A 25,776-nucleotide genomic window follows, 5' to 3' on the forward strand; every position below is an offset into this window, starting at 1 on the left:
TATTGGCCATAGATTGATGGCTCCAGTAATCTCACAGGATCATTTCATAAGTGTCCATATGGATAAATTTAGGCTCCATTTGGTTGCAAGGGGAATTAAAGGGAAGGAAAGTGGAATTTTCATACTCAAAAAAGGAACTTTTTTAATCATTACCCCATGTGACACCATGTGACAATATATCTAACTCCAAATTATTCCATATTTGGTTATTAAATTTTACTTTACTTTGCATCCATTTCCCTTTGGTTTAAAATGTAAAATAAATATTACATGTAAAATGTATCTTTACTAGATATGGTAAAAAATTTAAGTAGTTTATACAATCACATATTCACATGGGGTAATGATTACAAAAGCTTTTTTTTTAGGTTTGAAAAATTTTCCTTCTCTCCCCTTTAATTCCCCTTGCAACCAAACAGAGCCTTAGGGTAGAAGATCAATGCACAAACATGGGACCAATGAGAGCACACACAAGGGCATCAATGATGGGGGTGAGATTTTTTCATTCGAGGGAGATCGATGGGGGTGTCATTAATTTCGTGCACAGCCTGACAGAGATATTTTTCCCATAAATAAGTAAATACGACGGGATAGCATATGAAATACCATGCCATTTGAGGATTTTGAGGGTTAAACATCAGTCCAAAAGCTTAAGCAATTAGGTGGAGATAGCCGAACGGTGTATGTGAAAAGTCTCAACATGTCAATGTTAATGACTTTGCATGGTTCTTAAGAGTTGCACCACATGCACCTTTCTCTGTCTACTCTGTTTAGTTAGTAGCTCGACTTGGTAGATACGCAGAATGTTGTTCGCTTGGACAGGTAGGTCTGAACATCAGCTGGGGATGAATGGCAGTTGGAAAATTCGAACCCTCCAGGCTCCAAGAGAGCAGCTAATCACCACATAGTCTCTCTCGCCCTCTCTCTTTCTCTTTCTCTTAGCCCACTCGCATTGATACACAACCATGACAAGACTTGGTTCTTCTTCGCCATGATTCCTGCTGCTCTATCTCACTCTCATCAAAGTCATGGTAAGTTTAATTTCTGTGTCTCTCTTCATCTTTAATTTTTCTTAATTGAAGGGTAAAGCCTTAATTCTTTCCAGAGATGGATAGAATAAAAATTTTGTTTGATGGGGAGCGGTTTGTGTTTTTTGGTTGTTGTTGTTGTTGTTGTTGTTGCAGACTCTTGCTCCTTTGATGTTCCGTTCACTGATAAGGCTATTGTTTTCGTTGGCTGATCGCCCTGCGGCATCCATCACCACATTGTTGTACTATAGTGATCTCCTCCCAAGGGACATGAACTTGGAGCGGATGGTTCATCAAGATCTACTCCATCGAGAGAACTATCTCTTCCATTTCCTCATCAACGTGCTCAGATGCGTCCGGTAGAGTACTCTTAACAATCACAACCACTACTGGCCCGGTGGCTGTCTTCTCCTCTCTTTCTCTCTCTGTTTATCTAGTAAGTATCTACAGTAGTGATTGTTCATGAAATTTTGGAGAAATGGGTGGTGGTGATTTTGTTTTCCAGAATGGGCTCGGCTTCTTTTACTACCAAATGGAACCGTTGATATCTCTGCGAGTACTAATTTCCCCTTTGGGGTGTTCAGAGACCAGAATTGGATTTTTAGAGTCAATCTGGATTTCATTTTTTGGTTCCAGTTTTGCTTCAAAACAGAAGGGAAAGTAGTAGATGTCCATCGTTTGTTTATCCGTTGGATACAGTAATAAACACTTAATAGTTTCCCCCCGGCTGATCTGTTTTAGAACGTTTTCATTCTCTGGTTCACTTCCCCGTTGATCTAAACTTTAAATCTGTGTATCTCTCACACACACACACACACACACACACACACTTTAGAATTTAGAATTGGGAAAAAAAAAATCATTTGGAAGTATTGGCTAATTGCCAAAGATATGACACTAGATGATAATTTCATTTTGTGGGCAGAAGCCTGGTTTCAAAATATGGTACAGTCATACCCGTTAAGAATTAACAACGCAGTAGAATAACAATTTGCAAAAGAAAAATAAAAGAGAATCACACACACATAGAATACAAAGATTTATTTGATTCACCCAAGATGAGCTATATCCACGACTGAGCGATAACCAAACCTTCCATTATTCTTATGAAGAAATTACAAAACCCTCACACACACCTCCTTATGAGGTAACCCCCAAAATCTAGAGTCTCGCGAAATACAATAAAAAGAAATCCTAAAAGTATCAATATCACTAGTACTTCTTGGATTAAGTTGAGATCGGGCTTCACCAATAACAGTATCGATATCGGCCAAGGCTGTTACCAATACTTGGCCAATCCTCTATGTAGAGATTCATACTAAGAATAAATTTGTCCAAAAATTGAATTTTGTATTACTAAATGAAGCCAAAACTGTAAAATACAGCCCGATATGACCCAATACGACTAATACTTGTCAGTATCTATATTGGTATCGGCCTCTACCAATACCGATCCTGATACTGATATTAAAACTATGGGCAGTAGGAGTCATGCGGCAGTTGTTGGAATTTTTATTTTTTTTTGATGAGGCACTTGTTGGAAGTTAGAACTACACATGGGAGGGAAGTGTTGTGGTTCAGTCAAAACCGATCTGAAGCGGTAAGTCGCTTCTCCCCTTCTCCACTCTCTCTGGCGGAGAAAGCTCTTAGACTTACAGGTGAGCTTACCCTTACTCTCAGCCTCTTTGATTGGTAGGCGGGCAGGCTAAGCCCCCTACTTAAGATTCAAAAAAAAGGGTAATTGGAGAACCAGACAGCTTTTCAGTTCACTCTCCAGATTTTGAAAACTATTGACACTTCTTCATTTTAGGCTTTATAAAACCGATCAAGTTTTCTTTCACCCACTGTGAAGAGATAATTTGTTTTTCTTTTTTTTTTTTTTTGATGAAAGCAAGCGAAATCTATTAAACAGTTGAGAAATATACATTGTTCTTAAGCTGACCATATTTGGCCAGGTTCGTTGCTAGTTTTGTACAAAAAGAGTCATTTTTACATAGAAAACATAGGTTAGATGCCTTATCGGAGATATATATAAGGTCTTTAATAGGATCCCAGGGCCATAGATGTTTGGTTGGAGATGGAAGAACCTTAGTGATTTGGTTGTTGGAGCACCATACTTCTTGAATCCTCAACCCCATACTCGTGGCTTGGTCAAGACCTGTCCGAATACTAAATAAGTTGGGTTCCATACTATTGGTAGTATTTATAAATTCTGCAGCAAAAAACACCAAATTGCCTCCTAGTAAGATGATATAGGACCAGCCGGCCAAACTTAGTCTAGGAATATAGTGTCCTGCACAAATTAAGACAGGAAAGTTGAGAGCGGGTATAATATGAGTAGATAGGGGTAAACAAACCTCTTGGTGGCTATCATTTACAATATGGGGTGAAATAGAGGGGGGGGGATAAGTTTAAATCTGAAATCCATCTGTTCACATTATTCATAATCCGGAAGGGATTAGGTCTAATAGTCGTAGTCACGACTTGGTTCCGTAAAGACCAGACAAAGTAGCAAGTAATAATAAAAACACTAAAAAACCAAATTAAAGATTGTTTGTCCAAAGATAGATTGCAAAAAAAGGCGAGGCACAAATCTGTCAGGTTTGCAAAAGTCAGATATTTCGTTCTCAGCCCTAAAGGTCCAGCCGCCCAAATGTGTTTAACCCAATCGCAAGATAAAAACAGGTGCCAGGGGGACTCGACACCATTTCCACATACAGCACATAAGGGATCGATCTGAAGCCATTTTGAAAGAGTGGCCTTGAGAGGGAGTCCTACATTTAGCAAACGTCAAAAAAAAACTTTAAATTTTGGGTGGATTGTGAGTTTCCAAAAGAAATTCCACCAAGATTTGAGCACAGGATGAGTAATCACAGAGTTAGAGTAAATCTCTCTAGCAGCAAGTTTAGTCGTTAAGATACCATTTTTGGCCTTAATACACCACCAGTTGTCATTCTGGAGAGAGATATTAATCATTTGAGCACGAGAAGAAATAGTTACCGGCAACTTTTGAGTTAGCAGATTCGGGTTCCAATTAGGTCCCAAGAGAAATTTGTCAACTTTGGTCAAATGGTCTATTGAGCTTAGAGGATTAACGGAGAGGTGTAAGAGATTACCTGGGAGGGATGGTATCCATTTATCAGTCCAAAAGAATGTGGATTTTCCATCACCTATTTTTCTGAGCAGCATCTTTTCTAACATGGGAGTGATGTTGTTTATGCTGTTCCAGGTTCAAGAGCCTTTTTTTAGCCTAGTTTTGGGATCAAAGAAGGACAGTTTGGGAAAGTATTTTGCTTTTAAGACCATAGCCCACAGAGAGGAAGGCTCGTTTAGTAATCGCCATCCTAGTTTAGTTAGGAGGGCTTTATTATGATGTTCAGCCTTTCGGAAACCTAATCCACCTGAGGATTTTGGTCTACACATTCTATCCCAAGAAATAAATGCAGATTCCTGTGGTTCCCTGTAGTGTTTCCCAGCCAGAAATTGAAGCAGGGGGAGTCAATGGTTTTACAAGTTTTAATGGGAAAAAGGAAACACTGCATCAAATAAGTAGGGGTAGAAGCCAGAACAGACTGGATTAGCACATTCAAAAGACAAGAACCTCGATTTCCAAGAGGATAATTTTCACTGCATACGTACCACAATGTTGTCCAGTTCCTTAACTTTTGATCTGCAATGAAACAAGTTAGTACCCAGATACATTGAGTCCTTGGACATTTCTTTAATGCCCAGTAAGGAACAGAGAGAAGTCTTAGTGGCAGCAGGAACATTCCTACTGAAATGGATACCACTTCTCTTTAGATTTATTTCCTGTCCAGATAGATCAGAGAAAAGATCGAGAATAGCCTTAATAGTCAAAATATTATCAGGGGTGGCTCGACAAAAAATAAATATATCATCAGCAAAAAGAAGGTGAGAGATTTCAGGGGTAGTCCTAGAAATTTTTACACCTTGAAACAAGTTAAGGTCTTGGTAAGTCGAGAAAAGTCTAGAAGGGAATTCCATTGCAATTAAAAAAAGGTAAGGACTCAGGGGGCACCCCTACCGGAGTCCCTTGGAGGCATGAAAGTGGTTAAACGGACTGCCATCCAATTTAATTGAGAAAGAAGTGGTTGAAATAAGAGACAAGATTAAAGAGCCCCATTTTTCACCAAACCCCAGAAATTTGAATATGGAGTGAATCAGATTCCACTCAACCCTGTCATAGGCTTTGGACATATTGATCTTGATTGCCACAAAGCCAGTTTTGCCCTTGGTATTTTTAAAAAAGTGGAAAATTTTCTGGGCAATAATAATATTATCAATTATTTGACGGCCAGGGATAAATGTAGCTTGGAAGGGGAAGATAAAGGACTGTAATTTACCCTTGAGTCTGTTCACCATTAACTTAGAAAGAATTTTGTAGGCAACATTCCAAAGACTAATAGGTCTATATTCACCTACCGTGGACGCATTTTCATTTTTGGGGATCATATAGATCATGGTATGGTTGAGCCCTGGGGGGAGGTATCCACAATCAAAGAACTGTAAGGCCAGAGTCAACAAGTCCTGATGAATAAGGGGTCAAAATTTTTGAAAGAATACAGCCTGAAAGCCATCAAACCCAAGGGCTTTTAAGGGTCCAAGAGAAAAAAACAACCTTTCTGATTTCAGCTAGAGTGGGGGGGATTACAAAGAGAAGGAATTTCCCCTGGAGGGAGGAAAGACGGAAACAAACATTTAACAAAACTTGCGTCCAGTGGGTTGGATGTGGTGAAAACAGACTTAAGATGTTTAGAAAAAAACCAGAGCCATTTGCAAAGGATCATCAATCTTAATCCCCAAATCATTCCTGATGAAATTAATTCTTCTTTTTCTCAAGTTGGTCTTTACAACCGAATGACAAAATTTGGTGTTTCTATCTCCATCCCTGATATAGAGATGTCTAGATTTTTTAAGCCAGAAAGCTTCCTCAGCATCAAAGATCCAACTCATTTTCCTGTTAATGACCTGGAGAAGTTCATGATCAGGGGCCATGGAGTCAGATTGGGATAAGTAATTGATGAACATGGTATTTTTAAGGTGGTTTATATGACCAAAGGTATTTTTGTTGCAAAGTTTCAAGGCATTGAAGAGAGAATTTCTTAACCTACGAGCTTGGTGTTTGGAAATGGCCCCTAATTAATAAACCCTTGGTTTCAAGGGTAGACTTGACAAGATACTGGCCCTTTGAATTGGGCTTCTGGTCAAGCCCAGCTCAAAGTGTGCTTCAACTAAGGTCTAGAGAATAGTTGCTGGATTCACAATCTTCCCCCATCCCCAACACTGATGAATTGCGAAATTGATCCTCCTTGATTGCTTCAGAAAAAGGGGTTACCCAAATCCAGGTGGTAAGGTTTCCAGCAGTTGATAGCCGGTTGAATCATGTCTCAGTTTGTTGTTTGGAAAAAGGGGTTACCCAAATTGTTCGGTTTGGCACCAATAGCTATCTCTCCAGTCGATTCGTTATCACTATCTTTTAATAGTTTCCTATCGATCTATAATTGGTCCGATCTCGGTTTAAAGTGAAAAACAAATTGAATTTATCAGTTTTTTCCAGCTCCAGTCAAAACGGTAAAAACAAAACCTGAACCGATAAGAAGTTTGATTGTTGGATATATTCTATAACCCTAAAATATATCTTAATACAAGTCTACTTGAATAAGGAATTAGGATGTGGTGGGCCTCACTGGATAGAACCCATCTAACCTAAAAACTCTAGTCTTTCCTATAAATACTAGTTGGAGGCAATAACCTACATTGATATGCAAAGTGTATTGCTTTAAGCAACCTTCTGCTTAAACCCTAAACCCTAATATAAAATTCATATGATAATCCCTGTCCTTGATCATGCATTACAATTTTTTTATTTTTTATTTTTTATTTTTTTTTGAACTGATCATGCATTAAAGAACCCTTAGGATGGGTTATCGTTCACAAGGACTCGTATGAGAATGCAATGAAGGTCTCTCACCAGTGGCCACTCCAATTTGGGCAGGCCAAAATTCACAGACTGTGATTTTGTTGGCGTTGGACTTCCCTATTTCGTGTCTACATTTTGGGCCGGGCTCAGATTGAAAAGGATAACTCCAAGAGATCTGACATTCAATTAACTTACAATGTACTACACCAAGCCTGAATCATTTGGACTGTGCTTCAGATAACCCAAACGCAAGGTTTTGGATGGTTTGGGCTTGCATTGGCCCCTCAGGTTGTCCGATCCGTCCATTTAGAACCCTAAATTTAAGGCAATTAAGAGGCCACTGAGCAGTTTTTTTAAAAAACGGAATTGAATTGGTTGAATCGGCTGGGGAGGTAACTTTGAGGGAGGGACGGCGCATACCTGGAAGCTCCGTTGGCCAGCAGCAGTGGTGGATATGGTGGCAGGGGGTTCTAGGAGGTGGTGGGGCCTGGAGGCAGAGGGAGCTATTCGAATTTCCAAGAGATGTTTCGTTGATGAAGTTCATAACGACACGACCACCCTTGGCCCCAGGATAACTGGCCCAAATGATGCCCTAAACCTTGGAGGTTTTCTGCAAGAAGGAGATATAAATGCCAATGACTTCTGAAAACCAGGGAGTTGGAGCGAGAGAGAGAGAGAGAGAGACAGGAGAAGTTGGGGATGAATGTGTAACTATTTAATGTGGTTTGAGCCGTTTGACACGAATGCCTACATCCACCCATGAACCAGAGATTTTTTTTACTAAGCCAGAAAATCTGTCTACATCACTCTCCAAATGATATCCTTTGAATATATCTAGGGTTTTGCACATGGAGACAATATATATCAAAAGTCGTATTCAGTGCACAAGGCTCCCACGTTTAGTAGGGTTTGGATAGGGTCAAATGTATACAGCCTTACCCCTCCTTCCAAAGAGGCTGTTTCCAGGGCTTGAACACGGAGACAATATATATGATACCCTAATTCTCACATAATTACAATTTTACCTCATACATGTAATGAACCAAAAAACCTAACTCAATTACAAATACAAGCTCAATAATAATAAGGAAAATTTTCACGTACCTCCCCAGATGTACCACGTAATTACAAAAAACACATGTCAATTTTGAAAAATTACATGTGCCCCCACACTTTTGTAAAAAATTAACAAATGCATTCATCCCATTAACTTGGGACTAACATCGTTAGAATTAAAAGGGACATTGATCAAATTGTCCTCAGCTTCCTCAATTCATTTAGGTTTTGAAAAAATGGAACACAACGTGATTGTATAAAATATTTATTTACCAAAAAATAAAAAGACTATAAATTACTTTAAGTCTTTAATTTATTACCATATTTAGTAATAAAACTTCTAAAATGTAATTTTTATTTTACTTTTCAAATCCAAGGGATTTAAATGCAAAGTGAAATTTAATAACCAAATATAGAATGATTTGGAGTTAGTAACATAACTATGTGGGGGTAACAATTTGGATCCTCTACTATCGAGCTGCCTGGTAAGACCGTGCCGCCAAGACACAGTGAGGCGTGCAATGACCACCTTACCCCTGCCCGAGCGTCTTGCCCGAGTGGGGGTAAGGCTATTATTACGCGTCTCGTCGTGTCTTGGCAGCACGGTCCTGCTGGGCAGCTCTGCAGTAGAGGATCTAGATTCGTGAGGTAATGATTACAAAAGTTTCTATAAGGTTTAAAAATTTCACCTCTCTTTCCTTCAATTTCCTTGAAACCGAACAAAGCCTTTGAGGTCAATTGTCTATTGCAATTGGTGTAGTGTGGTGTTGTAAAAGCCCATTCTTAGCGAGAGGTCTTGGGTTCAAGCTTCCTGGTCCTCAACCTCCCCATCCCCATCTATAAAGTAGGTAACTATTAAAAAAAATGGAGAGGATTCTCTAAGCAAGTGGCATAGGAGAACCTACCAATGAGATGCAACAAAATAGTATCATATACATGAGGCCAATGAGGTCATTTCATGTGAGTAGGAGAGAGATTGACACAGGAGTGTTAGCGTATTCTACTTGAACTAAGATCAGAGGGGCAGTGGATTCCATGTGGGTGGTTACGAGTTCCCATAGATGGTCCTCGTAGGTGGACCTGATCTGCACTCATCCTACTCCAACGATTTAGAGAACCTTTTCCCTATAAAAAAAAAATTAGACAAGAGAGAGTAACAGTTAGGTGGATGGCTATTTGTAAGTTAATTGAAGTGGAAATATCTTGACTCATGAGTCATGACACCCGACATCTTTTCTAGTTCATGCCATGCCGAGCTTTGAATTTAGCTTGGCATTCCCTTATAAATTATAATTTGTCTCTTGGCTCTCTGGTTTACTCTCTACTATATTTATTTTGTTGCTAGTCTGAGGGGTTGAGGTGTCTCTGTCAAAATGTCAAACCCTATCTCACCAATACATATTCGATTTTTTTTTTTTTTCATGTACACCTTAAAACCTTTAATTAATCAAGCACTAGAGATTATCGTGCCAGTCCTCATAGTTTAGGTAGATGAGTTGGTAGTTTGATTCTTTATATGCAAATGATAATACACTTTGAATTGTTTTTTGGGTTGATGTCGAAGATGCCAATCTACTCCGTCAGCGTATAAATTCCTCATCCAAAAAGAAAATATAAAAATTCTATTGTAGATTGTCGAATCTTATGATACCATGCCAAAATCCATAATAACAAATTAAATCTGCAAAACTATGTTGGGGTGGTGAGGATCGAACTCCTCTACGGCGCGGGGATGCGCTAGAAGATGTTCGGTGCATCTCTATAGTTCAACACATGGCTGATGCGGTGTTTGAATGGCGAGGATGGATGTGCACATCTAAGCATTGTGTACATGCGGTGGAGAAAAGGATTTTCAATTTGATGGTGTGCATCCATCCTCGTCATCCGAACATCACCTCAGCCACATGTCGAGCTGTGGGGGTGCGTCAGACATCTTCTAGCGCAACCCCGTGCTGTAGAGGAGCCTGATCCGATTGGTGATGGGGATTATTCATTAATTTTTTGAAGAAATCAAGATTCCTTTCTAAGGCCTGGTTTGATATGATTTCTATCTCAATTGTAGGGGCAATTTCTATTTTAGAAATTGATTGGCTTGATTTTTTAACCTTATTTCAATGAAATTGAAATCAAGTGGAATAGAAATTCTGAAATAGCTAGGGAACTGTTTCAGAGTTTCTATTTCATTTGATTTCACATTTGCTCTTTAATGAACACATGGTTAATTTGATGGACAAGGTAGTAATTTCATGTTAAATATAAAATACCACCCTTTTTCTTCTCCTAATGGACTCATCACCACCTTGCCACTGCCATCACTACCACCACCATCTCCACCACCTCACCACCACCACTATTGCCACCGTCACCACCACTACCTCCACCATTGCCACAACCACCCTGTCGTCACCACTGCTATCGTTGTCACCGCCGCCGCCACCACCACCACTACTCCCTCTTCCCAAAGAAATATAGAGAATCTATTCTTAGAAATTGAACTACCAAATGAATTTTGTTTTATTCTTGAAATATTTCATATTCATACAACTAAAACAATTTCAATTTTTTACCAAAAATCTATTTGTTGACTATTTCATTAAATGAATCTGAAATAAACAGAAATCATACCAAATTTGGACTAAAACAAGATTTGTCTACCGAAAAAGTGCTTGTGTGGCTTACCCACAATGCAATTTATTGGTTAGATATCATTTTTGCCATGTTGTAGGTCAGATGGGCTGAAATTTATTGGGCAGGCAAGTAGGTTAACCTGAGGTCTCCTATTGATAAGTCTTGCATGAAATACCATGAGGGCACATGGGAGGTTTACCTTTGAATTTAAATTTGAAGTTTAATATGCCATTATACATCTTAGACCATTTTTGTCATATCCTATGGCATTTGCCACACCTCCACGTTATATTTATTGGATTATATAAATCACCTCTCTATATGTGTATTTAGAACTTGACACTTTTTTTTATGGGGAAATTTGTTACTTACGTCTGGTTTCGTCCGTAAAGCCAAAACTTCTATCTTATTTTTTGGCAAAATTTTTATCCAATTCTCTCTCTCTCTCTCTCATTTTATTTTTAGTTTATCCATACACTTATCAAAATCTTGTTTGTAATCAATTGCAACATTATTTTTTTTTGTCCATTGTCTTATTCTCAAAAGTTATTTTAGTCAAATGTAAAAATGAGTTTTCAAAATAATTTGAAGGTGAATTATCATTATGTCATTTTTAAAAGTTGTCATTATCAATATGAAATGACAAGATTATCATTACATTAAATAACTTTTGGGAATAAGATAATAAGTTTTTTATAAAAAGAAAAAAAAGAAAAAACAGTAAAATTATCACTTCTTAGTTCACCTACTTGGTGACAAGAAGATGCACCATCTTTTAATTGTAATTTGTGTTATGACAAGATTATCATTACATTAAATAATTTTTAGGAATAATTTTTAGGAATAAGACAATAGATTAAAAAAATAAGAAGTAAGATTATCACTTCTTAGTTCACCTACTTCTTGACAACAAGATGCACCATTTTTCAATTGTAATTTGTCTTATTTTCAAAAGTTCTATAAATTAGGGGAATAAAAAGGTTTTTAAAAACAGTTTGAAAATGACGAATCATTATGTCATTATCATGCATATTTTTAAGTACACATACGAAATGACAGTAGTTATCCTCATTGAAAAAAACTATAAACCATACTAAAATGACAAAAAAGTGAGATTACAAATTATTTCACATCTTTAGACTTGAGGGGTATCAATAAAAAAATGCACTTATGTAGCTAGGAAAAAGGTTTTGTACAAGATCAGCTCAAAAATGAAATTGCACACCCCCTCACATATCACTCTTCATGTGAGGGGGTGATATGTCATAAAAGCCCCTGCTTCTTTTTGCCCGATTCCTAAAAAGGTCCTTTATTCACCCAAAATTACACTCAGGCGTGTAGGGAACCCTATCCCAAATATATGTGTAGTGTGTTGCACATAGATTCTTTTTTTGACCACCTCCACCAAACCTTTTACCTTACAACAGTTATTTGATCAAATCTGTTTCAGGTTCTAATTATAGTAAAATCAAGACTCCTAGGTCAATATATATAAGAAATTCCAATTTTTTCAGTCTTGCCATACATTCTTTTAAAGATATAAACGTCACTTGCAACCACTTTACTATTCCATTACCAATAATTTTTTTTGTCCTTACCCATAGACCTTGAAATAAGATTTACTTTACATCGGCATCTCCAACTTGATTAATATATAATGTACTAAGTTTCATAATTTACAATTTCCATGACATAATACCCTTCAGAAGAATCCTTATCAGACCACCATCAGGTAATCAGAAATTAAGAAAGAAAAAGGCTCTTTGAGCAAGCGACATAGAGGAACGTATCAATGACGTGTGGTGAAACAGTTTTATATATAGGAGGGCAGCAAGGGCATTTCTTATGAGAGAGATGATTTGTTTATAAATTCTCTTAAAGGAGGCGTTGGGTTAATGTTTCTCAAGTTCCTAGTCATTTACATAAATTGCGTGTGGCCTCCCTAGTTCCACAACCCATGTCTTACTACTTACTTTATTTACACATTTGCTTAATCTTGATTAAGACTTGGAAAAGATAAGAACCACTTTTTATTGGTAATCTAATCATGATTAAGACTTGGAAAAGGTAAGAACCACTTAAGCATCAAAAGAGTCAGCTTACAAGTATATTTTATTCCTTGTAAATCCAATCTTTCACATTCAAGGAAGGACGTACAAGAACCTTTCTTCATCATTGTTCAAGTCTAATCTAATCCACAAAAATAATCTTCTTTGATGCTAATCTAGGAATCTATAATGTGTTAAACAGCTAAACATTATAGTTCCCCCTAAGTTATCAAAGTCAATTCCTAATAAAAAACAATATGAACCTAGCATGGCCAACCTCTCCCTTCTCATCCAAGAAAAACTTGACACACGCCATCTTCCATCTCTTCTCTCTTTTACGTGAGAACTGTTAAAATGTATCATGTAGGAAAATTGGACCCAAAATAGTTTAAAAATAAAGATATAATTAATTTTATAATTTATATAAGGGAGACGGTCCCCCATGCTACCAGTGTGGGGGAATTTTCATGCCACATCAATGATAGCGTGAGAACTAGTGTTATCCACATTGAAACCCACAAAGCTAGGAAGAGAGAAAAAATAATATATATGAGAGAGCGTACAATACATTGGTTGTGTGAGAAATTTTTTTCTTTTATATAAACTAGAGATTTAATAGGCTGTTTCACGCTTTGTAAAAATGAAATGTTTTTTGCAATCTAAATTGTAAACAATATTGTTGCTTCCTCAATTTTTTTTTTTCTAACCTAAGAGGAATAATGCTTTTACCAAAAAATAAAATAACACCTAAGAATATGCTATCCAAAATTATTTTATATATCAAAATTTATATCATTATATCAAAACATTTGAAACAAAATTCACAATACAACCTGGACCATTTAATTTATCAAATGTTGTTCCATAGGATAACAAAACAATGTATCACCATCTAATTCTATTACAATATATAGAAAATAATGTCTGTGATGTTGGTATCATGCATCCTCTTACACTGTCTCTCTTCTTGCCATTTTCTCTGCTTATTGAGCGTGTGAGTCCCTTGTATATATATTTTTTATACTAAGAAAATAAAGCAATCCTAGATGCTTCTATGGAGAGTTAAACCTCAAACCGTTGGCTTATGAGAGTGAGTTGCTGATCATTGCGCCCATTTGGCTCTTCTCATGAATCATGATCCCATTGGCTTGTCATGGGAGATTTTATCCCAAACCCTTAGCTTATTTTTGGGAAAAAAGGAGCTTTTATACATAAAGAATCAGAATAAATATAGGAAAAATAGGTTCCCATGATACCATTGTGGGGAGGAATCTATGTATCACACCAATAGCAGTGTAGAGAATAGTATCACTCAAATGAATGGATATAAAATAAAATAAAAAATAATAAAAAAATCTCAAAATATCTATAAAATCCAGTTAAGGTAGTTAACAGCTAGCATTATCACAGGAGAGGAGGACCTGTCAATATCATAGGTTCTCCCTTAATTAAGTCTTAAATGTGATTGTCTTTTTCACATAATTAAAACAAGAAAGGACATAAAAGGCCTGAATAGCAAACTCTCAAAATTGGATTAGAAAGAAAATCTGGTAATCCAGCTTATTAGCTAAGTATATATCTAATTTAAACTTTGCCCCTTAATCGCCAGCCAATTAGACAAGGCTCGTCACTCGTGGATCTTTTATGTGTATATATATTTCTAGAATTCCCAAACTACCCTCTCTTATCCTTTTCAGTGGACCGTTATTTCGGAATTAACTCTCCACGAGAGAGGGGTAATTTAGTAATAAAAAACCGCAAGAAACGGGAAACCATAACAAGAACGACATCACAAAGGTTGGAGACTTGGAGGGGATTTGTCATTTAGACTTCGAGAAAGAGAAAAAGAATCCTACGTGGCAGACGGTACCTTTTTATTTGCTTCCACCTTGGTGGTGGAGTGGAGTCGTGGAAAGGCAGAGAGTTTCTGATTCTTCATTCTCTCCCTCTCTTTTGCTCTTCTTGTGGAGCTTCTTTAATGACGGAAATCGCTATTACTTGATCGGCATTTAAGCCAGGATCTTGGCTGTTGCGTCTGCTTAGGGATTCGATTGATCATTCTCTGATCTTTAACGGTTTGAAGGCGGAACCAAGATGTTGGATGGATTGCTCGGTCGAGGTTTCACCTCCAAATGGTTGGTTTTGAACATAAGCTCAAATCCTCGTTCCAGATATCCTTTCAATTAGTCTTTTCGTTTTCTTTTGTAATTCGGCCGGACGAGCTACGAAATGTATGTTCTTATCTTTTGGCGTATGTTTTTTTTTCTGTAGTAAATCTTTGATTAAGCTACTAAAAGATCGAATCGATATGATCCGGAGAAAGCGGAATGCAATGCAGAAGTTTCTGAAGAAAGATATTGCGGATTTACTTGCGAACGACCTCGGCGTTAATGCTTATGGCAGGGTAATCTCCAACTTTTCTAGCATTTTTTTTTTTTTAATTTCTAGAATTTTTCCAACTGGCCGGAGTGGAAGCTCGTTCAACTAATGAAGGAAACAACGAGAAATCGAAATATTGGTAATCGTTTGGTTTCCCTTGGCATTAGATTTTATTGGGAGAGGAAAGGACGTTTCTGCATGTTGTCTTCCCCTTCTCGGAGAAATTCTTACCCTTTGTGCTTTCTTCGTTGTCCTACTGATAAAAGTATTCACTAATACTCTTATTCTCTCAATCTCTCTTGGAACCATCCTTATCTATGTTCTCCGCTGAGTCCCTTCATATTAAGATACGGTTCATGATGTATATGGACGAGCCTTCACTTTTTGGCTAATAGCTTCTTTCCGGGTAAGCTTCATGGTTCGTGTTCACACGCGGGCACATGGAGATATTCAGGTGCAGAGTACCTGTGTATTCGCAGGGTCGTGTTCCCAATTCTGTCTTAATTTCATAGGCCTTGCATCGTTCGTTCTTGAATGTTATTTTGGTCTCTTTGCATCGTTGCCTGCAACTGGTGTTTTACCGGTGCTGCGTTTATTAAATTCTGAAGCTGTTCTGCTGCCGATTAGAATCATTAGATAGTGTGATTTCATGTACTTGGTCTATAGCTTATTTATAGATTGATGTTTAGAGCTGTAGGCATTAGGATGCACTGAATACATGTATTTTGGAGTTAACTAGTCTCTACAAGTTATTTTGTCATCCTTCCGTAAAAAAAAAAATTTACGCCTCAGAGAACCTGAGGACTTGATCTTTGATCTTGAAAAGTTAATTTTGGTAAATCTGGTGCTACATCTGTTTCTCGTTTTAACGCTTATTAGAACTTGTTGGACCCTGATCCCAATTTGGATCCTCTACTGCCCGAGCGCCTTCCAGGGATGCTACTGTATTTCTGTTACAAATTGAGATGTCAGACACCCTGTTTCCAGGGATTTAAGGACTTGAGTTGAACTGTTTGGGATATAGGTTGTAGGTCATCGCATCCATGTGCCACTCAGGCTGGATAGTCTGAACCAAACTGCATTATTTTGATTTTTTTTGAATTATTATTGATGCTCATCATGGCTTAGAACATTGGAGCATGAAGCACATTTCACAATGAGTAACATCTCAATGGTCCAAATTAAACCTGGCTCATTCCTCAACACGTTTTGAGTGATGGGTGGCAGGTCACCGGGTCAAGCTGTGCCATAGTCTCTGTCGTTGTTGCCTTTTTCCCTTTTCCACTCCTTTAAGTAATTCAACTTTTGATATTACAATTAAGGATGGGAACAGGTATACTTTTCCTTCCCACCTTTGTCCATATCATTTGGGGAAGATTTATAGCTTTCGATTGTTCACTACTGCATAGCTAGATTCATCCGACTCAACACAACATGATGGACGAATTCCCCTTCCCTGCCTGATTATTGAGTGAATGTAAGCTTCACCATAGAAGTTGTCTTAATTTTTGTTGGTGTCTCACCCCAAATGGTGTGTTTATTATTTCTGAAGATAAGTAAGGACCATTGCAAGCCAGTCTGGTTGATCCTTCCAATTTTCAGTTCATAGATGGGCATATGACAGGATTTTTAATCATGATTTTATGCTTATGAAAATTTATTACTGTACTGTTGCATGAATTTTAATTTTTCTTTTTCACTTGGGCTCATCCAAGTAATGTGTTACTTATTGCTCATGAAAAATGTTTCTTTTAAATCTTGATATTCAACTTAAAGTCTTTGTTTTCCATCTTTCTGGATTATGAAACAGGCTGAAGGACTTCTTGTTGAGATGAACCTTTCGTCCTGTTATGATTTAGTGGAGCAATCTTGTGATTGTATTTTGAAGCAGATCTCAGTCATGCAAAAGCAAAGGTATGTGCAGTTGTACTGCTAGTGATGAAGTTCTGTCATTTGTAAGCTAGCTACTTAATGCAGTATCTCTGGCATTGGTTGGTAGGTCAACTTTCCATCTTAACTATTGATTTTGGAGCATTTAGGTTGTTGGAGTGATGGGGCATCTACATCGTTCTTTGGCCCTATATAGCACATAGGTTTCATGTCATCAGAATCTTGACTCATTACATTATGATTTCCAATTCTCTAATCATTTGTTTTCTTTAATAATTTTTCTTTCGCACTGTCTGGATAAAAATATGGTTCAATCATTCAATTGGGCTGATTTTGGTTCAGGCAATTCTTAGATACCAATTGTTTCCAGATGAGACATTACTTCCTAAAATTGCACCTCAAAGCAGTGTACAGGGCCTACAGAGTACAGGGCCTGCGGTGTTCGAATCTGGAAACAGCCTCTCTGCGAAAGCAGGGGTAAAGCTGCGTAATGTAGTCTTAGATACGTAGCAGACCTACTAGGAGCCAGTTCAACCAAGATCTAATCTGAACAGGTCATTCGAATGGGTGAAACTTGAGTTCTAGGTCAAAATTAGGGTTAAAGTTAGGTTTAGGTTAGGGTTGTCTTATATAGTAATGATGGGCTGGTGTAGGGAAGTCTAATGGTATAGGTTTTATGATGTTTGAGTGAATGGAAGTAGGTTAGGTGAGTTGGGCAGCAAGATAAGGTTATTTGAGACAAACCCTAATGGAGGAAGGAGAAGGGGATTCTAGGGTTTAGAGATATGATTAGGTTACTAATTTCATAATTAACATGTCATGGAATCAACTACTTATTCTGAGCATGAAATCAGATTCGAGTATGGTTGAAGGTCTGAAACTGTACTTTAATGGAGGTAGGGGCAGAATGGGAAATATGAGAATATATTCAAATCAGGCCACAGGAATTAGGTCAAATTTGAATCACTTCCCAAATCAGGGTTAATAGAGGTATGGTGAAAATTTGAGTTCAATTGGATGGCTGGTTTGGTAGATCTCAAAAATCACCTTGTATGTGACCTTCTAGAAGGAAGAAGAATAGTTGCAGAATTTCTTACTTGTTGCAGGTCTTCAATGGGAGCAGCTTTGAAGAACTAGAAAAAGGACCTTCCGATCTACAAGATGCAAGGAGTCGATCGGAGTCCACCAATCCCTCACCTTGATATTACTCACAAGGCAACCTTGATATTACACACAAGGCAACACTCAACAAAGCAGAGCAGCAGCTATGGCAGCAAACAAAAGCTTTTTTATTAATCAAATTCGTGTTCGATATATAGCCCCCTTAGAACCTTATATAAAAGACTTAAAATTAGACTTAGACACTAAAAAGGAATGGCCTAACCCAATCCTTAACCTATTAGCTAACTTAAACTGACTGGGAAACTGAAATAGACTCAAAATAGAGTCCTAATGACTTAAAAACAACTTAAACTACTTAAAATAAAGAAGATTCCCTAGTAGCCAATAGGATATAAGAACCTCTTAGCCAATAGGATCACTTCACTTAAATTAGACCAATTGAACCAATTGGATGCAACCAATTTAAACCGGTTCAATTAAAAACACACAATAAAAACTAAGTATTGGGCTAATCCCGTATGCAACCTATGTACCCCTATTTTAGGCCCAGAAAAGTGACCTATTACATTAGAAACCCATGGGATCAAAGGCCCAACATGTATGTAACCCAACCCTAGACTTATTTCTAATGAAACAAGCCCTATTTGGTGATGAATCTGCATCACTGCGTACATTATGACCCTCCCCAGACCCAGCAATGGCGGGAGCCTCGTGCCCTGGGTATGCCCTTTTTTAATTCTTTGACATTCTGGTGTGTATAATGTTTCTTTTAGGATGCTACAAATTTCCATTGCTTTATCTAGCAAGATATGCACCACTTTCATCCATACTCTTTCAAAACTATGGTCATGCTTGTCAGTACGTCCCTAATCATACATCTGTCACTTGCTAGGTGTAGAACATAAGTATAGAATTACTGCCTCCATACAGTCTTGCTGGCACATAACGGATTTTTCGTTTAGGGTTTGTGTAAATTTTGTCAGAGTTTCACAAGATGATTTAATTGTTGAATCAAATCGTAGTATTGATATACACAATACTAATGGCTCTGTTATTTATTTGAACAATATTTTGGGATGGAAATGTTCAAATTAATTTGTGAAAAGTGGAGATGGAAGCATACTCAGTTGGAAGCGCTGTAAGATAGATTTCTTAGGGTGTAGGTAGGAGAACAAGGGGTCTGGACATCATGGGAAAATATTGCATGTGATAGGGGGCGAGGTTGAAGTTGATGCCTCTAGAATCAGGGGTTTGGAAGAAATCAATAGGCAATATTTTGATTTCCCGTTCTTTGCAATTTATTTTTTTTTAATTAAATATTTTTCCTCCCTTACACGTAAAAAACTGAATCTTATATTCATATAGGTCATGCCCCAATATTTTTTTACAGGGAATGTCCTGAGGAGTGCAGGGAAGCTGTGCCATCTCTAATTTTTGCTGCTGCAAGATTTGCTGATTTGCCAGAACTACGTGATCTCAGGCAATTATTTGCTGAAAAATATGGGAATTCCTTGGAGTCTTTTCTCAATCGAGAGGTAATATACAGCTCATAAACTCAGTAAGACTTACCAAATAAAAAAAAGTCTCAAAAACTCCATTTCAATTCTCAATAGATCCTGCTTTATTCATGAAAACTCTTGAGTATATGAGTAAAAAGCCAAACTGTTTAATGGCTGCCTCAACCAAGGTTTTAAGTATCCTTCTGTATCTGCCGATACTAACCAATACATATCATATCTTTAAGGTACCTATATGATACCTAAAAACAAATTGGTATTAGTAGTTTAGTACATATAATAAACTTCATACTTTGTATATAATTTAATTGAATGCACTTGTCTCATCGTACTTTGTTCTCCTTTGTATGCATAACATATTTTACATATCACTTAATTATAGTGTTTTATGCTTCAAAACTGTATTTTGGATATATCCTAAGCATTTTCATTCGTATCTTTTGCGCATTTTGCATCTCTCCGATTCGATACGATACGATAGGTCTCTTGAAATCACCCTTCTGATATGATACCCGATACTGATACTTTAAACCTTGGTCTCAACAGATCCTGCTTTATTCATGAATACTCTTTTATAGGACTAAAACGCTAAATTGTTTAATGGCAGTTTGCTGACAAGATGGCAGCAAAGCATCATACAAGGGAAAAGAAACTTCAGCTGATGCAAGACATTTCAAAAGAACTCTCTATAAAGTGGGACTCCAAGGCTTTTGAAGAGAAGTTGTCTAACACCCCTGCATCTAAGCAGGTAAACCTCCTTGTGTATTGGCAATTGGGTTTTATATGTGTAAAATTCACATTGAAATGGGATGGAAATACATCAAAGAACAAATGAAAGACTTCGTCAATCTAAAATAGCAATGTGGACTCAAGACTGCTACTAATTATACCTTTCTGACCTATTTCCTGTGCATATTGAGTCCTAAGGGAATGAAAGGAATGCAACAGAAGGAAGAAATATTTTCAAGAGTTATGGCATACTTTTTATACATTTGCTTAGGGATGATTCCATACCTAAAACCTTTTTCCACCTTTCTGAACCATTTGCAGGATCGGTTCAAGAAAGAGGGTTCTTTCAATGACAGTAATATTGGATACAAGTTGCACGATGACATTGACCATACTGTCCCAAAAAAAGACATCCAAAATGTTTCATCACGAGGAAGGAGAGAACTCACTCATGATAAGTACAAATCACGCAACCACGGGGAAGATACTGTTCCAAAGAAAGATGGGCAACACATCCTACCTGAAGGAAGACAGGAATCCAGCGATGATGGGTACAAAATGCACAATGGCAGAAGAGAAACCATCCTCAATAGAGATAACCGGGATGTTCCAACTCATGGAAGACAAGAGCTGAATGACGATGGATACAAATTGCAGAATGAAAGAGAAGATACCATCTCAAAAAGGGACAGCCATGATGTTTCATCTTGTGGATGGCAGGGAATGACTAAAGATAAGCACAAGCCGCATGGCAACAGGGATGATGGTCTGTTGAGAAGAGATCACCAGGATTTTTCATCTTGTCAAAGACAGGAAGTCAGTGATGCTGGGTATAAACCGAAAAGAGACAATCTAGATGGTTTGTTTCATGGAAGATTGGAGCATATAAATGATGTACGCGGACAATGTAATGCTGGGGAGGATACTGTCCTTGAAAATTACAATGAAAACATTTCTTCTCATGCCAGAGTGGAAGTTACTCCCAGGTCTACAAGAAGACAGCAGGTGAAGACTAGTGTTATTGATGTTCCTGTTGCTGATAGTAACCGGAATGGTCCAAAGAATCATTCACACTTGACAAACAAAGTTACCGAGGAAAAGACAGAAAGTCTGAAGCCATTCTGCAACAATATTGTTCCTCCTCCTTATGTCAAACCAAGAGGCAGCAAGTATGGAACCAATTCAGAGACTCAGGGGACCAGTTCTGATAATAATGAAGGCTCTAGTGATCCTCCATACAGCAACAGAGATGTTATGAGAAACAGGTCAGATAGAACCAAGAAAAGATTAGACCATATTGATAATGGGTCTCACATGGTTGGACCTGCAAGGGTGAATGGTCATGGAGATGAGACAGATTGTAATCAGGATGATCTGGTTGGAGATGCAAAGTCAAGGCCAAGATCAGTTAGGAGACACTTGAAACCACCACGAGGTAATGACAACATTGGCAATTCTCAGCAGGAGGAAAGGAGAAATCTGTACACTAGAAAAGAAGATGCAAGGCGAGGCCCTCAAACCCTCTTTGATGATGACTATGATTCAATGGATGAAGAGGATAAGAGGATGGATGAACTACTGTTATACTACAGTAAGAAGAAGCCATCAACCAATGAACCTAGCAATAAGAGGAGGGGATTGAAAGCTCCTACAAATGACACTGCAGCTGATACTGGCCGATCCCCAGGTCACAGAAGCAGAGATAAGGCACAGATAAACACAGGGTTGAGTAATCCTCTAGCTCGAGCAGCTTCACTCCCACCAGAACCAACAACCCCAACTGAGGAACCAACTGGCCCTGCTCGTGCCAATTCCTTTCAGCCCGATGGACAAGCCGGGCATGTCCATCCTAAGCTGCCAGACTATGAAAATTTGGCAGCCCGGATTGCAGCCTTTAGGACAAGGTAAAGGGTAAGTGCATGTGAAGCTCAGAATCTGTATCATCATTCCACTATATTACAGTTCCATTGTATTCTAGTCCCAATTGTTTCTCATGAAAAGTCATCATTCCATCTTCAGTTTTCTGAGATTCGAGATTAATTTGTAAATAATGAGTCTCATTTTCTCATGTTAATGCTCACAAAATGGGATTTGATGTGGTGGTGTTGTGTGTGCCTAATGGCATTGTGATTTGGGCATCTGTAATATCGGATGAATTTAACCTAAAAATAATAATAATAATAACAGATGAACGAATTGAGATTAGGAATGAGAAGAATGATATATCTGATTCAGCAGATGCATGTCAGCTTTAGAACAGAGACTGCGAGTGAAGACAATGTATGCCTGAAAAGGAGCCTTAAATGTTCGTAAAAGCCTCTCTGCCTCGCAAGAAGCAACGAAGTCAGAGCTCACAAGTCAGAACAAACAGAGTCCACTCTTAGCCACTGCTTCGTAACGGAGTATCTACAACTGAGTTGTCAACCGTTGGATTGGAATTGGAGAGGATTCAGATGACATTTGTAAAACAGCCCAAGCTGTGGGCGTTACGTGGATTCCAATTTGACCACCGTTGACTGTCCGTTACACGCTTCCCAAATACTTTCCCCTTTTATTTCCTTCCACGTCGTGCCCTCCCAAAGATTCCTTTCATTGCCTTGCCACAGTACTCTTCTCCCGCCAAATTATCTTCTTTCTACCCTACCGGCCCCTAAACCCCCGCCATTTTTAACTGTTACTCCAGAGTTTTACCATTAAAAGTATCTACTACGCACCCCAAACTCAACACAGAGAGTAGAGAGACTAGAGAGAGAGATGAAGAGCACATCGAAGTTGGTAATGGGGGTGACGCTGGCGATGGTGGTGAGCTTAGCCATAGTGTTAGCATTGGTGCTTGTGTTGTTAGCAGAACTGTACTGCTCTCTTCTTCTACGCAGAAGACGTCTCCGAACAGCCACTAACGCAACCTCAACTCCTCATCAATCCTCACAACAAGAAAGCTCATCGGCTCCTCCACCTCTCAATAGAATCTATGCTCATGGGGTTCTTCATGCTCCAAGAAGGTTCCTTTTCCCAGCCTTCGTTGGAAAAGAAGAGGTAGAAGAAGAGAAGGAAGAAAAATGTAAGCAGTTCCCACTTCCATACCAGTCGGGCCTTCACCAAGTTGAAGGAGAGATCATCAGCACTCCACGACGCATTGGACTGATCACAGCGTCATCCCCGTCTCTCTCAATCAAGTCGTTGGCTTCGCCTCGATCTATACAAGCAGCAGCAGAGGGTAATGGTGGAGGTGGTGCAGGGGAGCATTTTGTTTACATCTCGAACCCCATTTACGACAACGATGCTTGCAAGGTGAACAGAGTTGGAGTTGGAACTCCATTTGAAACGCCGGAAACTTCACCCTCCCGTTTGGAGATGAGTAGCGATGATGATGAGGAGGTGGAGGAGGAGGATGCTGAGGTGGAAGAACCATCTTCATCCAGTCCCAAATCGCTGCCCATGACGCCTCCGCTGACTCCAATGAAGAAGCTCCCTGTTGAAGCGTGTTCTGTGTCTTTGAGGGATGCACGGTCAATTGGGACTTCTGGCAGTGGTTCAGACACAAAGAACTGTTCATCATCATCTTCATCTGGTTCTCCTCGCACATCTCCTTCATGGTGATCTGTTACTAAGCTCTGTTTTACTGTTTCCTGTGAATAGCTATGGACTGGAGATGGAAAGAAACAGAGGCTGGTCTCTCTACTGGTAACCGAGCCAGGTCTCTGCAGGCGTGGGTCATGCTCGTCAACCCAAGTCACGCGTAACCAAAAGGTCCAAAGCTTTTTCTCTCTCTATCTCTCATCTCGTCTATCTGTCTCAGTCTCTCTGTTCTTGCAGTCTGGGGCACCTGGGTATTATTATTTGTTTTTTACTTACTTTGGGAGAATGTTAGTGGTGGGGAGAATACTAAATGAACTTTGAAGATCTCTCTTTTGTGTTTGGGATTGTGAGGAAGCATGTGATGTGAGGGTGGCCTTTGTTGAATCTAAACTTTTCTTTCTGTATTATTTTAAAGCGTCTTTGTGGTGGCCTGGGCCTGGGGTGTCAACATGTCATGGTCTTCGTCTCTAAGGAGAAAGAGAGGGGGGGGGGGGGGGACCTCGTAACTTGGTTTCACTGCATTGAAGCAAGCCAGAATCTGCTTCCCTGGGAACGTTTGTCGACATGGGTAAAGACGTATCTTCTTGGGCTTCGATGAGCCCAAAGAAGAAGAAACTTCGTTTACTGTTACGGGGCAGATTAAATTAAACTAAAGCAAAGCTAAAAATAGGCATAGAAATCAATTAAATACGTACTTTGTCTAACCACTCTCTGTAATACTGTTAGCTCATTTCCCTACTATCTCTAAGAACTAATCACCTTATGGCCCACTGAGTAGTCAAAAGATGGGCCATGGGTATCGAAATATCTGGCTGGTGTGGTCTCAATAATTTGCCACATGGTAGCACATAGGTTAGTCCATGTGATTGAGAATGTCACATATATCTCAATGGTCAAATTTTGATCCAAAATAAACAATTTAAGTTTTCTTATCAAAAGAGAAAGGAATTTATTCAAATAGAGAAGAAGCAAACCTCCTCCCAAAGAATGAGAAACTAAGTACAAGAGGTGGAGAAAACCACCAAACTTGGGAAATTCCCAACCGTAAAAACCATGTGGCTAGCAAATGAGCCTCTCTATTAGAGGATCTAGCTAGGAATGAAATGAAAAGCAATATCATGAAAAGAAGCTAAGCGAATAATATCCTTAACAATTGCCCTAGCGGCCCAATCTAAAGAAGTTACAACATTATTCACATTATTAACTACAAACAAACAGTCGAGTAAACAACTAAGGTAAATTGTTTACCAAAAAAAAAAAAAACAACTAAGGTAAATTAATCAAATTGCAGAGCTAGAAAAATGCCATCCCGGATGGCATCCACCACAGAAGCAGCCGTAGAGAAACTAGATCCACATTTACATTTAGCAGCCACGAAAGAGCCCAACTTCGTGCAAAACACTCGGCTCCTGTCAATCCGGGCAGCACTGCTGCATGTGCAGCACCTGAGATGAGGCGGTGCGCATTTACCGCCTTAACCCCTGCCCAACGCCTTGCCCGAGCAGGGGTAAGGCGGTCAATGCATCCGCCTCATCTCAGGCGCTGCACACGGCTGCATGTTGCCCGGATTGACAGGATCTTTTTCACCTCTACAGCCAGCAAAAAACCCAGATTTCTAAACCCCGTCCAAATGCATAGCGAAAAAAATCAGTGGAGGAAACCACTGAATCCTTAAGAACGCTTGGCATAGAAAAGTTGGAATGGGAGCAGGGAGCGGCAACACAAAGATGCCCTTCCGAGATAGTAACATTGACCGCCGAAATGGTGGTGTGAAGGTCCGGATCTACATTGTCAAATACTGCCCTATTGTGAGTTTTTCAAATCTGCCATAAGCAAATAGACCAAACAATATTAAAATC

The 25,776-nt window shown here is 38.7% G+C and overlaps 2 protein-coding genes across 2 annotated transcripts; both read left to right on the forward strand.

Annotated features, from left to right (window-relative positions):
* The first annotated feature begins 914 nt into the window (after positions 1-914).
* On the forward strand, positions 915-24,022 carry LOC122651073. Its single transcript, XM_043844408.1, has 4 exons — positions 915-1,031; positions 1,185-1,392; positions 21,814-21,819; positions 23,076-24,022. Exon 4 carries the CDS (start codon positions 23,093-23,095, stop codon positions 23,936-23,938), a length of 846 nt encoding a protein of 281 aa, XP_043700343.1. The 5' UTR covers positions 915-1,031; positions 1,185-1,392; positions 21,814-21,819; positions 23,076-23,092; the 3' UTR covers positions 23,939-24,022.
* LOC122651072 lies at positions 14,618-22,246 on the forward strand. The gene is made up of 6 exons (XM_043844407.1): positions 14,618-14,836; positions 14,973-15,105; positions 16,891-16,994; positions 19,483-19,627; positions 20,217-20,357; positions 21,059-22,246. Exons 1-6 carry the CDS (start codon positions 14,796-14,798, stop codon positions 22,244-22,246), a joined length of 1,752 nt encoding a protein of 583 aa, XP_043700342.1. The 5' UTR covers positions 14,618-14,795.
* Positions 24,023-25,776: the final 1,754 nt, after the last annotated feature.

Source organism: Telopea speciosissima, chromosome 2 (genome assembly GCF_018873765.1).
Source record: "Telopea speciosissima isolate NSW1024214 ecotype Mountain lineage chromosome 2, Tspe_v1, whole genome shotgun sequence".
Classification (NCBI taxonomy): Eukaryota; Viridiplantae; Streptophyta; class Magnoliopsida; order Proteales; family Proteaceae; genus Telopea; species Telopea speciosissima.